This window comes from Lepidochelys kempii, chromosome 1 (assembly GCF_965140285.1).
Source record: "Lepidochelys kempii isolate rLepKem1 chromosome 1, rLepKem1.hap1, whole genome shotgun sequence".
Lineage (NCBI taxonomy): Eukaryota > Metazoa > Chordata > Testudines > Cheloniidae > Lepidochelys > Lepidochelys kempii.
Genome location: NC_136380.1, coordinates 335593196 through 335607196, shown reverse-complemented (window position 1 = coordinate 335607196; position 14001 = coordinate 335593196). Strand labels below are relative to the sequence as shown.

General features: G+C 41.0%; 1 protein-coding gene across 17 annotated transcripts in view; it reads left to right on the top strand.

Annotated features, from left to right (window-relative positions):
• SEMA3D (semaphorin 3D) overlaps positions 1–14001 on the top strand; it is a 196200-nt gene that overhangs the window by 89373 nt on the left and 92826 nt on the right. For all 17 annotated transcript variants that reach the window (XM_073328657.2, XM_073328648.2, XM_073328649.2 and 14 more), the window contains one exon: positions 3874–4034. In XM_073328657.2, coding sequence (XP_073184758.2) covers positions 3874–4034 — 161 coding nt within the window. The remainder of the gene's footprint in view (positions 1–3873; positions 4035–14001) is intronic.

Sequence of the window (14001 nt, the reverse complement as noted above, 5' to 3'; positions counted from 1 at the left end):
GGAGATATTCAGGCTACGCTGCCTTGTCTCCACTGGAAAATTTGGTACCCAGTTTCCAACAACTGCATTTTTAGCCTGAGGAGCAGTCTGGACAGGGCTCAGGTGTTCATAGCATCATGCCATGAAAACCTGTGCAGCCCTAGCTCCTTTCTTGTGCTCTTGGTCTGACTAAGAGACAGCCCTTGTAAAATACTATTTATTTGCTAAACACCGGCAACATCCTTGGCTCTAAAAGATGCATGCAAAGACAGCCCTTGCCCGAAACAGCTTAGGCAGAACAATTGAATTAATATCCTATTTAAATTAAGACTTTTCCAAATAGCACCAGATAAATCTCACCTAAGGGAACAGAAGCTTCAATACAGGGCAATTTGTCTGCAGCTTGTGCTGTAACAACATTCAGTAATGAGCCAGACAATAATACCTGGACTTCATACATAACGATGACAAAGAGCCAGCTTATAACTATTGAAACAATATCCTCATTAGCAGATGAATAATGATAAAATATTTATTTTTTCTTCCCCAATACTGTTTTCCCAAGAAACTGGCTTAATCCTTGAGCAGTCTATAGTGTCTGCCATATCTCTGTTAGCGTGCAAGAGTCCTCTGGGGTATTCCGTTTATTTTGTTGAATGGGGAATTCCTGTTCATGAAAGCCCAATAACATTTTTCTTCATGTGCTGGGCATATAAATCATGCTGGTTAGATAAAGGAGTGGGAGTAAGTCCACCTACCTTGAGAAGGAAGGAACCTTGATATTGTTCTGTTGATCCCTGGATTCATCTGTCTCTCCCAAAAGATGTGTGTGGTTCGGTTTAGGAAACCAGGCCATGCATGATTTCTGCATGTTTAAGTGTGTTCTCCCCAAATTAGTGCTCACTTCCACAGCGTGAAGGGAAAACTGATCTAGCACTGCCGCATGCTGGACATGTAGTAAAAAGAAATCAAACTGGAAGAGGTGGGGCTATCTTAATAATCTGTGTTAGAATTAGAGGATGTGCTAAGAACAGAGGTGTTTATGGGGACTGTCAGGCAGAAGAATATCAGTAGATGAATTGGTTGGTCAACTTTAGCCCTGGTTTATGCTTGCTTTCCCGGTAAGAACCCTGAAAGAGGGTCCCTAGGCAGAAAGTCCTCCAGAGCTTTGTTGGGCTGGTTTCAGTCATAGTCTTTGCGCTCTTCTGTGTGCAAGTGTAATTCACTGATTGGCTTATGTTACATGTCCCCTTCTGTCACGGATCCACAGAGTCAGATAAAGCCCGTGCTACTGAAGGGGTCTCTGGAATTCAAGCAGTGGAGACTCATGCTTTTAGCTTTGGAGGTTCCCCTGTTCAGTCTCCAGTGTTGGCCAAAGTGGATGTCTCACAAAAGCAACAGCTCAATTCAAGTATGGGCACTTGTTGCTCAGGTTAGACAACTCGAGTAGAGGGGCCTAGCAATGGCCTCACTTCCTCTGCTGATAGATCAGCAATGTGGGGCAAGCACACGCTGTCTCCTTTTCATGCGGGTACACTGGCTGTGCTCCTCCAAGGCTCCTGGAGGTAGGTAGCTAAATACCTTGAGGACCTGGGCCATTGTGCCTGGCTCAGGCACCATGCAAGCTTCCTTTAGCATTGGCTGGGCTGGTTTGTCTCCATACTGCCCCCTACTGCAAGACTGCGCCATAGTGCCATACCTGAGTCTCATATGTGTTGCTTAGATTGTTTCAAATGTTAATACTATGCTCCTGTACATCCCCAACCACCCGTATGGGTAGACAAGCGGCGAACTGAGACTTTTTATGCTGTGCAGTGTTGTTGTAGCCATGTCAGTCCCAGGATATTAGAGACCAGATGGGTGAGGTAATAGCTTTTATTGGACCACCTTCTGTTAGTGAGAGAGACAGCTGTCAAGCTACACAGAGCTCTTCCTCAAGCCTGGGAAAGGTACTTAGTCTCTGTCTACACTTACAACGCAGCTGCAGCGCATTTGGTGAAGGCGCTCTATGCTGACAGGAGAGAGCTCTCTCGTCAGCGTAATAAAGCCACCTCCGCGAGCAGCAGAAGCTATGTTGGCGGGACAAACTCTCCTGCTGACATAGCGCCGTGCATACGAACGCTTATGTTGGTGTAACTTGTGTCACTCGGGGTGGAATATTCACACCCCTGAGCGAGATAAGTTTTCCCAACATAGGCAGTAGTGTAGACATAGCCTAAGAGTCACAGCTAAATACAAGAGGGAACAGATATCAGAGGAACAGCCGTGTTAGTCTGTATTCGCAAAAAAAGAAAACCTGGATTTGTGCTGGAAATGGCCCACCTGTTGATCACTTTAGATAAGCTATTACCAGCAGGACAGTGGGGTGGGAGGAGGTATTGTTTCATGATTTCTGTGTGTATATAAAGTCTGCTGCAGTTTCCACGGTAAACATCTGATGAAGTGAGCTGTAGCTCACGAAAGCTCATGCTCAAATAAATTGGTTAGTCTCTAAGGTGCCACAAGTACTCCTTTTCTTTTTAGGGAACAGATAGTTTAGCATAAGTAGTTAGCAGATATTCAAAGGTACCATTCAAGGTGAAGTGGCCCATTAGCCCCCCTGTAGTCATAGGACAAAAAGGGGGCTTAGTGAGGCTATGTCTACACAACAGCCTATATCGGCAAAACATACTCGCGTGTGAATATTCCACCCCCCTGAGCGACATACGTTACTCTGACAGAAGCGCTCGTATACACAGCGCTGTGTCTTCCGCGGTTCGTGGAGGTGGTTTTATTGTGCCGATGGGAGAGCTCTGCAGACGCTATATCAGTACAGCTGCGCCGCTGCTGCGCTCCACACACAGACATGGCCTGAGTTACAGATTGTTGTAATAAGCCACAAATCCAGGATCTTTATTAAGACCATGATTTTTAGTGTCTAGCTTACGGATTTAAGCTCCCAGGCTCAAAGGACAGCTGCACAACACCTTCAAAGGACAAGCCTGGGAGATTAAATTCATAACTTTACGAGACACTAAAAATCATGGTTTTAATAAAGATACTGGATTCATGGCTTATTACAACAATCTGTAACCCACTAGCCCCCCTTTTTGTCCTATGACTACAGGGGTGTTAATTGGCCCACTTCACCTTGAATGGTCCCTTACGAGATGTGCTAACTACTTATGCTAACCTATCTGTTTGAGCTTGTATCTAGCTGTGATCCTCTCCTTTCCCAGACCTGAGGAAGGGCTCTGTGTAACTCGAAAGTTTGTCTCTCTCACTAACAGAAGTTGGTCCAATAAAAGATTCCCTCACCCACGTTGTCTCACTTTTTATGCTAACCTCTATCAATTTTATTATTACCTCAATCTCTCAGATCCTTCCGTTCCTAACTTATCTCTTTGGTTCACCTGTTACATCGTGTCTGATATTTCTCTGGGTCAGTGACTGTCTTTATTGTTACATTGTTTGTGTAGAGCTGAGCACATTGGGGTCCTCATCCTTGAGTGGGGTGAATAATCATAATGGTAATTAAAATACAGAATAATGTTAATAATATGGCCAGATTTTATAGCAGCAAGAAAAAGATGTAGCAAATTTCTTCCAAAGTTTTGCCTTTTCCCTGTTTCCAATTTCTTCCAAAAGTCTGATTCCTCAGAGACTTTTTAAAATATTTATTAACAAATTTTTACACATTAAAAATCAGTTGTGAAAGTAAATATAACCCAACTGAAAGCCAAAAAAAACCATGTTTGAGAATAACAAAAACTGTATTTTGACTCCAGAAAGATATGCTGTCCGCTGCAGTTATCTCACCGGCAACCTCCATGGTGGTTGCATATATTTATAACAGACACCAATGAGTCATATGTAAACATTTTGATTATAAAGATTTTCTTCATTTTCCCACAGACTTGCTGCTTTCAAACAGCTGTATCCCATTCCTGGGCTCAGCGGAGGGGTTTGATTTTCGGACCCTGCTGCTAGATGAGGAGAGAGGCTGGCTGCTAATCGGAGCTAAAGACCACATCTTTCTGCTCAGCTTGGTTGATTTAAACAAAAGTGTAAAAAAGGTCAGTTTGTTTTCTACACAGTTCATCTGATAAGTTTGTTTTCAGCCCCTTTCCCGGTCCTGTGTTTTTGTTTTTTTCTGTCTTCGCTGGCTAAATGGCAAATGCGCTACGTGATGCGTCCTCGTAACCGGACTTAATAATCTCACCTCCCATTGTTACATGGTTTGCTTTTAATCAACGGAGGTTGTCAGTGTGTGTGACCCCTTGTAGCAATAAAGAAATGTATTAGGTCGGATACCTATAGAGGCTGTGCACTTCATGAAACCAAAATATCAACAAATGGCAAGGACACCTCTCAAAGTATTTGTTTCTTCTTCCCTTTAGCCTAATGGAGACATTTGCATGACAAAAATTTAAAAAACAAACAAACAGTGAGGTCATTTCTGTCCTTGCTTACTGATTTCATTGGGGTTATGGGTCTAACTAAGCATACAATATGTCCCATTAGTATGTTAGTCTGCTTTGTTTTAAATGGCACTCAACATTTTGAAGACAATTTAAATATTCTTAACTGTACTAATAGTGAATTATTATTTACTGAACAATTATTTAGTGAACAATTATTTGGGTTACAAGGGACCTCTGTTGGGTGCTACCATACATAGCCCATGCCTCTACCCTGGGTAAAATTAATTTTGTTACTTCTAGACCAGTGATTCCCAAACTTGTTCTGCCGCTTGTGCAGGGAAAGCCCCTGGTGGGCTGGGGCGGTTTGTTTACCTGCCGTGTCCGCAGGTTCGGCTGATCGCAGCTCCCAGTGGCTGCGGTTTGCTGCTCCAGGCCAATGGGAGCTGCGGGAAGCGGTGCGGGCTGAGGGACGTCCTGGCCGCCTCTTCCAGCAGCTCCCATTAGCCTGGAGCAGCGAACCGTGGCCACTGGGAGCTGCGATCGACCGAACCTGCGGACACGGCAGGTAAACAAATCGGCCCGACCCAGCCCAGCAGGGGCTTTCCTTGCATAAGCAGTGGAACAGTTTGGGAACCACTGTTCTAGACCATATCTAAGAGAAGGGTGTAGGTTTAACCCTCAATATTTCCAGTGGGGATGATGATTTGATGCTTTTTGCACATACCTTTGGCTCCTAGTGTATAAAAACCAAGTACTAGCACAAAAACTCTAACTAAAACTGCTTTTTGATGGGATCACATATATGTTTCTGATTTAAGAAAGTTAGATCCTCAGCTGTGTTTTATATTTTCTTTATATACAACAGGAGGCTTTAAAAGGTAAATTCTGCTGTGGGCTATACCAGTGTAACTCAGGGTGGGCCCATCTGTCTGAAGGGAAGACATGAGAGCACTGTAGAAAAGAGTTTCTAATATCAAACTTCACAATCTGAATAGCTATTACTTATTCTTTTATTCCTATTTCTTTGTATGCTTTTCCGAATGATCATTTTCAATCGTAGAGCTCAATAGTATAGTCAGAATTGTAACAATGTACAAATGGCACCCATCCATCTCTTAGGCATAGTTATGGATAACAGAATTATTCCTGCTGCAGTTATTCCTACCATACACTTTCTTATCCCAGTTTTTGGCAACTGGGCAGTGGAAGAAGGGGAAATCACGTGTAAGGGAGGCAGATTTCTGTTTCTACAAGTCTTTACTTTAGCTAAACTCCCAATGATTTCAGTGGGAGTTTTGCTACTATAAGCACCACAGCATTCAGGCTGAAGTTACTGAGACAATTACTATGGAACCATATACTGCTATTTCTGTAGAAGTGCTTTCCAGAGTGTAAACTCACTTTATAATAGAACTAAAATTTACTTGTGATAAATCAAAATCAAATAAGTGAAAAACTGATTGATACTGTGATAATTTGAAATATGTAACTAATTAAAATTTGTAGATTTTAGTAGATCCTAACTTCACAGGAGGCTATGTGTGTAGATGTACCCCAGGATCAAACCCAGTTTTCACTCACAATTTTGCTGTGGAGTTTCATTTAACTGTCTTGAGTTTTATCACAAGACAGCCACACAAGGTATATTTCGGCTGCTAAATGAGTGACCAAAGGTGCTGAGAACCTACTTATCCCATTAATTTCAGTGGGAGGGGGAAGAACTTTTGTGTAGTGGACCATTTATTTAAATGCCTAAGTATGGATTTCAATGCCTAATTTTAGGTGCTCAAGTTTTACAATATTGGCATCTATGTATCTGTCTGTCTGTCTTATCTGTTTAGTGCTGGCATCCATGACCATAATATACTTACACAATGATAGGGGGAGAGAGAGATTTCACGTACGTTGTAGCCTAAGGTTACTCTCCAGTATCAAATGCCAAAGGGTACTCTCCAGTAGCAAATAAGTGTCAGAATGTAGTGTTTGTCTGTGCTGTGTTTAGACTGACTGTGGTTTTGATTGGCTCTGTGCCACTCGGCTCAGCTGCAGCCTTTCCTTGTGTGAGGAAACCACACATGTTGGGACTACCAGGGTCTGAAGTGTCTCCTTTGTACTCTTTGAACTAAGAGTCTTCTGAAAAAAGGGTATTGTGCTATAGGTGTCCATTAGGGATAGAAGCAACATATCAGGATATTAAATTTCTTCCTGCAAATGGTACAATTACAAATGACTCTACAGAAGGATGATACAAGAATCCTGCTTAGAGGTTTGAGACGGGCACAAGAGGTTTGCAGTCAGACTGAAAGTTTGTATAACTAATGCCCAGGTTTTCATTCATCGGAGGGAAAAAGAGCATGAACAGTGTTTGAATTTTATAAATCTAGTGAATCTAGAGATGTGCATACAGGCTGTTACTCAGTTTTGGGGGATTCAGAAGAACAGTTTTCAGAGTAGCAGCCATGTTAGTCTGTGTCCACAAAAAGAAAAGGAGGACTTGTGGCACCTTAGGTTTGTTAGTCTCTAAGGTGCCACAAGTCCTCCTTTTCTTTTTTTAGAAGAACAGTTATAACCCTGAATATCTAACTCTGAATATCCCCCTATTTTCTCTTAGAATGCCACTTTCTGTACATTCACTTGACAAATTTACATTGTAGAGTCTGTTCAGATAAGTTACAGTATTTCCGGAATAGTATTTAAAGAAGCCTCAAAAGCAGGGGTCCCTTCCCCCTTTTTTTAAAAAAATACCTTTTTACAACTTTCTGTTACAGCATAGTTAGTCACATATGTTGGAAAGAGACAGAGCAGCTATCCACTATGAAATTCTTGATGAGGAGTATTATTTTAATACTTTTTTAAAAAAAAATATAGCTTCTGTATTCTGTCATATCACAGTTTCATCACCAATTAACAGATTTTTTTTCTTCAAGTACATGGTTTCTTTAATTGTTGTAGCTTTTAATCAGCTTATTCTAGGTAATTGTGGAGGTGATTGATAACTCCCGTCTATTAATGTGTCAACTGTGTTATGGTTGAAAAATTATCCCCTTTTCAGCACAGTCACGATCGCCCTGTAGAATGTAAAAGGAATGAATACCATTAAAATTATAGATCAATTAATTTAGGAATTTTTTAGATATTACTGTATAAGTCTATAGCACTTAATAGAATAGGATCACCTTTCTATAGCAGGGATAGAATTGTCTATGAAATTACATAGGACCTACAAACCTCAAGAGGGTTTTCTGTTAAATTCCATAGGGCTTTTCCATAAGAGAGCTCATAGGCATATGCCCTAATGTCTTCGTCCAAAGAGCTTAAGATACTTGACAAATATTGCAAACTGCTTATAAAGAAGAGACCCTGTGACTCTTTTCAAACAAATAACCACCGCAAAATCAGCATAGAAGTAGACAGAAAAGAGCACCAGTGGATGTTTGTTACAGCATGTCACTCCTAGGTGGTATACTTGAAGAACAGTAGTTTGTAACCATTAGAGGGTGTAGTTTAAAAGGAAGGCAGTAGAAAGGATTTTGAAGATAGCATGCTCCTCACAATGATGAAGAGGTGAAAAGGAGTTTTGATAGGCATCTGGCTGGCTGAGTTCTTGCTGAAATGATTACTTCTATACCGATGGGATTCATTGCATTTATTGTATTGTTAGGGCACCTAGAGCCTTGGCTTATTATTTTAAATTTAAATGAATAAATAAAGAAAATAACTTCAGTCAACTGTACAAATGTTGGTGAAAATGCTGCACAGGAATTCCCATATTCCTCTGCATCTTATGTACTTACTGCCCTCAGCAGTGTAAGCAGGGTTACATGTTAGCGTGGTTATCACTGTGCGATCTACAGTGGGACCCACCCTTCTTTGCAGCAATAGGAATGCTATCAAGAGCTGACAAACTCCTGAAAAGCTGCCAACCTACAGGAGCTGTCAGTGCTAGAAAACACATCCACATATGGGCCAAACAGATAAACATGTCACATCCCCACGCTCTTCTTTGGAATGAGTTATTTTGACCTGCCACAGTGTGCACTGACATAAGGTCACAAGTTGTTGTAGTTGAGGGCATCCTTAGCTTGCAGCTTGTTTTGTGGCAACACCATGTGAATGTTTGAGGGGTAGCATGTGGATTAACAGTCCTGTGATTTATCTCTTTTCACTTTTGGACAGACCCCATCCTCATATAGTAAAACAAACACTTGATAAGGGCCCCATTTTGCCACCCATTCTCAAGCAAAACTTATATTTAAATCAGTGGGAGTTTTCCCTAAATCTGGACTGAATTAACAGGAATTTTAGCATAGCAGTAATGTGGGAGTGGGCCTGTATTAGGGCACTGAACCGTGGGGCTCATGCACACATGGAAGTGTGCCTGTTAAGGCCCTCAGACCAATTAGACTGGGAAATGTAGTTGCAGGTAAGGTGTCTTACAGGAAATTGGTTACAGGGCTTCCTACCTCTTATGCAGAGGAGCAGACAATGGGGACCCAAGGTGAGAGAAGGGGCTCTCTGCACCAGTCAGGATGTAAGACCTGAAAAGAGCCACCTGCAAAGATCAGGAGCTACCTGGAGAGAAGCCTCAGCTGGGGTGGCCTGTGAAGTTCTAGAAGAAGTGCTGGAAGGGCTATGAAGCTAAGAGAAGCCCAGGGGGAGCAGTGGGACTGTTCTCGCCTGTGTTTGGTTTTGGTCTGCATGTCTGCTAGTAAAGAAAGCCCTGAGAAGAGAACTGGAGTCAAGCTGTTGTTTGGAGCTTGCTTTCATCTTCCCCCTGCTGCTGGATCAGCCCACCAGTTTACATGGCCCCAGATGCACAATGACAGTCGCCTTCTTGGTAGGTTTCTTCTCATGGAACTTGCTTCCCTGCATGTTGGAACACTTTCCTTAGTCCAAAATCACATGGAAACATACAGCCCAATGAACTGAGTGAAGAAATCGCTTCACCTTTCGTTCAGACTCAGCCACATCTGTGGTGAAAGCCCCAGCAGCCTTTCAACAGGGCAGAGCAACACAACAGACCAGGACATCATGTAAAGAATACCTTATCTGACTGGAACAGCACAGGAATTTTAGTTAGAAGAGAATGTATCTTCCTTTTCCTTTTGTAATGCTGCCATAAAATACAGTGCAAACATCCACTGCCATATTCATGTGTCACTGCTTGGCTTTTGGTGTAATGAATAGGTGGTATGCTTCCATCTGAAAGATCCTGCTCATCTTGGGCTTTGCTCAAATATGTGAGGGCGGAATTTGCATTCAAATGAAGAGGAGAGACTAATGTGAAAAGGGGTGGCATTTTCCCTAGCTATCATGTTGAGCGTAGTTTTCCCCTCATGACAAACGAACTGTGGGGTAATTTCTTCTCTCATTTACAGTGGGAGGGAAAAACAGAGTAACTCCATTGAAGTTAATGAAGTCTTTCCAGTTTTGCACTGGTGTCACTGAAATCAGCATCTGTGCTTTTTATATTTTCTTTCTAATTTTCATATATGCTTGTAATGTATCTTTAACCATTCATTTTACAAAAATAGAAATACTATTAAAAGATTATTTTCTTTTAATATAATTGATAGTTTAAATACAATCAAATCCTAAAGTGAAAATAGTTATATATTAAGACCTCACTATAGTGTTCAGATAGAAAACAGATTTGAGGGTCCTGGTGGATAATCAGCTGAACAGGAGCTCCGAGTGCGACACTGTGGCCAGAAGTGCTAAGGACCTTAGATGCCTAGACAGGGAAATCCTGAGTAGGTTATCTTATCTCTGTATTTGGCAGTGGTGTGACGACTGCTGGAATATTGTGTCCAATTCTGATGTCCACAATTCAAAAAAGATGTCGATAAATTGGAGAGGGTTCAGAGAAGAGCCATGAAAATGATTTAAAGATTAGAAAACATGCCTTATAGTGATAGACTTAAGGAGCTTGATCTATTTAGTTTAACAAAGAGAAGGTTAAGGGGTGACTGGATTAGTCTATAAGTACCTATATGAGGAATATATGTTTGATAATGGGCTCTTCAATGTAGTAGAGAAAGGTATAACACAAACCAGTGGATGGAAGTTGAAGCTAGGCAAATTCAGACTGGAAATAAGGTGCAAATTTTTAACAGTGAGGGTAATTAACCATTGGAACAATTTACTAAGGAACATGGTAGATTCTCCATCACTGGCAATTTTTAAACCAAGACTTAATGTTTTTGTGGAAAATATGCTCTTGAATTTATTTGGGGAAAGTTCTTTGGCCTGTGTTACACAGGAGGTTAGACTAGATTCCTTCTTGAATTTCTCTCCAGCTTCCAGGCATATTTACATGGGTTGATTACATTGTGAATGTATGCAGTAATTGGGTAGCAATAAAATGCACTGGTTTGACAGCAGTGTAACTCCACTGACTTTGAGTTACTGCTGAATTATGCTGGGCAAGAGGAGAATCAGGTCCCCTTTTTGAGTAGCTTGCTTGCATATAGCGAACCATTTTTTCCTGTATCTGTTTTTCAGTCAGTAATAAAATACATGACTTTGAAAAGCCCTGTGAGACATAAGTCTGGGAATGTACATTTCAGGTGTAGGAGTCAGACCATCAGGTATGTATGTGTCTGTTGAAAGTGTGGAGATGTGTGGCAGATGTACACTAAAGGAAAATTCAGAATATATGCCTAACATTTTAAGGAGCTGCAGCTATTCTTCTGGTTCATTTAAATCTTGATGCTTCAGTAAAATTCTTAAAAAAGAAAGAGTAATTATTTTAAAAAATTAATTATGGGACAAGATTTAGATAAGGAGTTTACTTTTTATCCTTCTTTGTTTAGTAATGGTCTAAAAAAATCTTAGCTTTGAGAGTGCAGCCAATACAATGGGATCCTGTTTTAAGAACTGATTTGGACAATCCTCCCTTAATATCGGTGTGTCTGAATGATCACTGTGTCCAAATCACTGAACAGTGAATATCTCAAAGTGGACACATGCATATAACAGATTTCATGTACCTATAGAGCAACTGTCATACAAACATGACATTAAAACTGGCCTTACCTAGCATTCCCAAATACTGTAAATGTCTTTTCTTTCTGCTAAGCAATATGTAAAAAAGTGTGAAATTCTTTTGAACCTTTGAAAAAAATAGAAGAAATTACTTGGAATTTCTTTTTACCAACTGCCCCACTGATCAGTGAAAACAAATGACAAGCACCCCAGCACCAATACGACCTGATTTCTGGAAATTTAATGTGTAATCCATAGAGCTGAGTGACCACTACAAACAGAGTCATATGCCATAATGTTACAATTTTACATTTGGGGGCATTTTATTTTAGAGCAACATAAAACCTTCTATTGATGCTGCATGTTCTTTCTATCTTACTTAGTGATGGGGAAACTGAGGCACAGAGCAGTCGCTTGTATAAGGTCAAACAGTAATAATAGGGTACATTCTAGATCAGAGCTACATAAGACAAAATCATGAAACTATAAAGTCAGCTTTGACCTTTGGATCTTCATTATATATACTTTTCAAGAAAAATAAATGATTAAAAGAAAAAAAAACCTTTTGAGTGGATGGATCACATCTTTAATACAGTTACATTCTTCACTGAAGTTAGGTAACCTACAATTTTCACAGATATTTAAGATACAGATGCTCTCCAGGCAATTTATAAGCTCTAATTGGTGGTATTTATGGAATGAAAACTAATTATTCTAAATCCAGAAATAATTATCTAGATTTGAAAAAAAATAATTCTGTAATACTTGTAGTGCAACCTCATAACAGATTTTAGCAGGGCATGCATGTAGCATTTGTCCATGTTCATTATCGTGAAAATGGTTTTGTTAATGAGCTTCCTTTTGCAGAATTCCAGGATAAAACGGTTTGGTCAGTAAGAGATTACAACACTTACATTTTGCATTGAATGCATAAGCTTAAATGCATCTTGCAGAATAAAGTAAGTTTTGCTTTGACCTTGTCAGTCCAAGCCATCCACAGATCGATAGATTTGTACATTTTAAGGTCAGAAGGGACCACTAGATTGGTCTGATTTTCTCGATAACATAGTGTGACCGGTTCTTCCAGGGTGCCACCTGGAACTGGGGTACCATTGAGCCCCCCTGACCCAACACCCTGAGCTCCCTCTTAAACTGTACTGCTGTGACAAGCTGCAAAGCCCTCTCCAGCCTGCACTTTCACCAGCATACATACAGGTAGGGACGCACCCAGCTGCAGTTACATGCAGGCTCTTGGACCAGCCCCTGCATGGGAAGGCTACAGCTAGGGCAACTACCAGCTCCTCAGGCACGCACCCCCTCTGGAGTATAAACCCACAATTATCCCATCTTGCATTGCACGGGAATTGTACAGCGAAAGCTCATAACATTTGCCCCCTCCCTCAATGTGGAGAGGAATACGCAACAGCTTTTTGCCCCGAGTTATGATTCCCACACACTGGTTTAGATAAAGCAAAAATAAGTTTATTAACCATAAAAGATAGATTTAAGTGATTATAAGTGAAAGAAAACAGATCAAAACAGATTACCTAGCAAATAAACTAAAAATGCAAACTAAACTTAATATACTAACTAGATTGGATTTAAATAGCAGATTCTCACCCTAAGAGCTGATACAATCAAGCTGGAAATTCTTAAGGGGCAAGCTGCACTTGCTTACAGCTTGGAATCCCCAGGTGTTCCATTCACAGGCTAAAAATCCCTTTAGTCTGGGACCATCACTTCCCTCAGTTCATCTTTGTTCCTCAGGTGTTTTCAGGTGTGTTGTCATGATGTCATTTCCCCCTTTTTATATTTTCTTCCCACTTGCTGGAAAGCTCTTTTTGCTGTGACTTGGGTCAAACATTTCCCATTGTGTAGTTCTATCTCTGAGAGGTTTCTATTGTACACAGTTCCTGGGGTAATCCTTGTGCTTGTGTGCATTTCCTCAATAAAACATTAACATTGTTTGGCTTTTTTATTGTTGTATCTGAAAGGCTGCTTGTGGGTGTTCTCAACCTCACAACTTGTTTCAGTAACACAAACATAGCCCACTTCATAACGTCACATATTTGAGTCACATAATTGAGTCCTCAAGGAATCAATTCTGAAGGACTTAGAGGAGAGGAAAGTGATCAGGAATAGTCAGCATGGATTCACCAAGGGCAAGTCGTGCCTGACTAATCTAATTGCCTTCAGACAAGATAACTGGCTCTGTGGATGAGGGGAAAGCGGTGGACGCATTGTTCCTTGACTTTAGCAAAGCTTTTGACACTTCTTGCCAGCAAGTTAAAGAAGTATTGGCTGGATAAATGGACTATAAGGTGGATAGAAAGTTGGCTAGATTGTTGGGCTCAACGGGTAGTGATCCATGGCTCCATGTCTAGTTGGCAGCCACCGGTATCAAGTGGAGTGCCCCAAGGGTTGATCCTTGGGCCGGTTTTGTTCAATATCTTCATAAATGATCTGGAGGGTGGTGTGGATTGCACCCTCAGCAAGTTTGCAGATGACACTAAACTGGGAGGAGAGGTAGATACGCTGGAGGGTAGGGATAGGATACAGAGGACCCTAGACAAATTAGAGGATTGGGCCAAAAGAAATCTGATGAGGTTCAACAAGGACAAGTGCAGAGTCC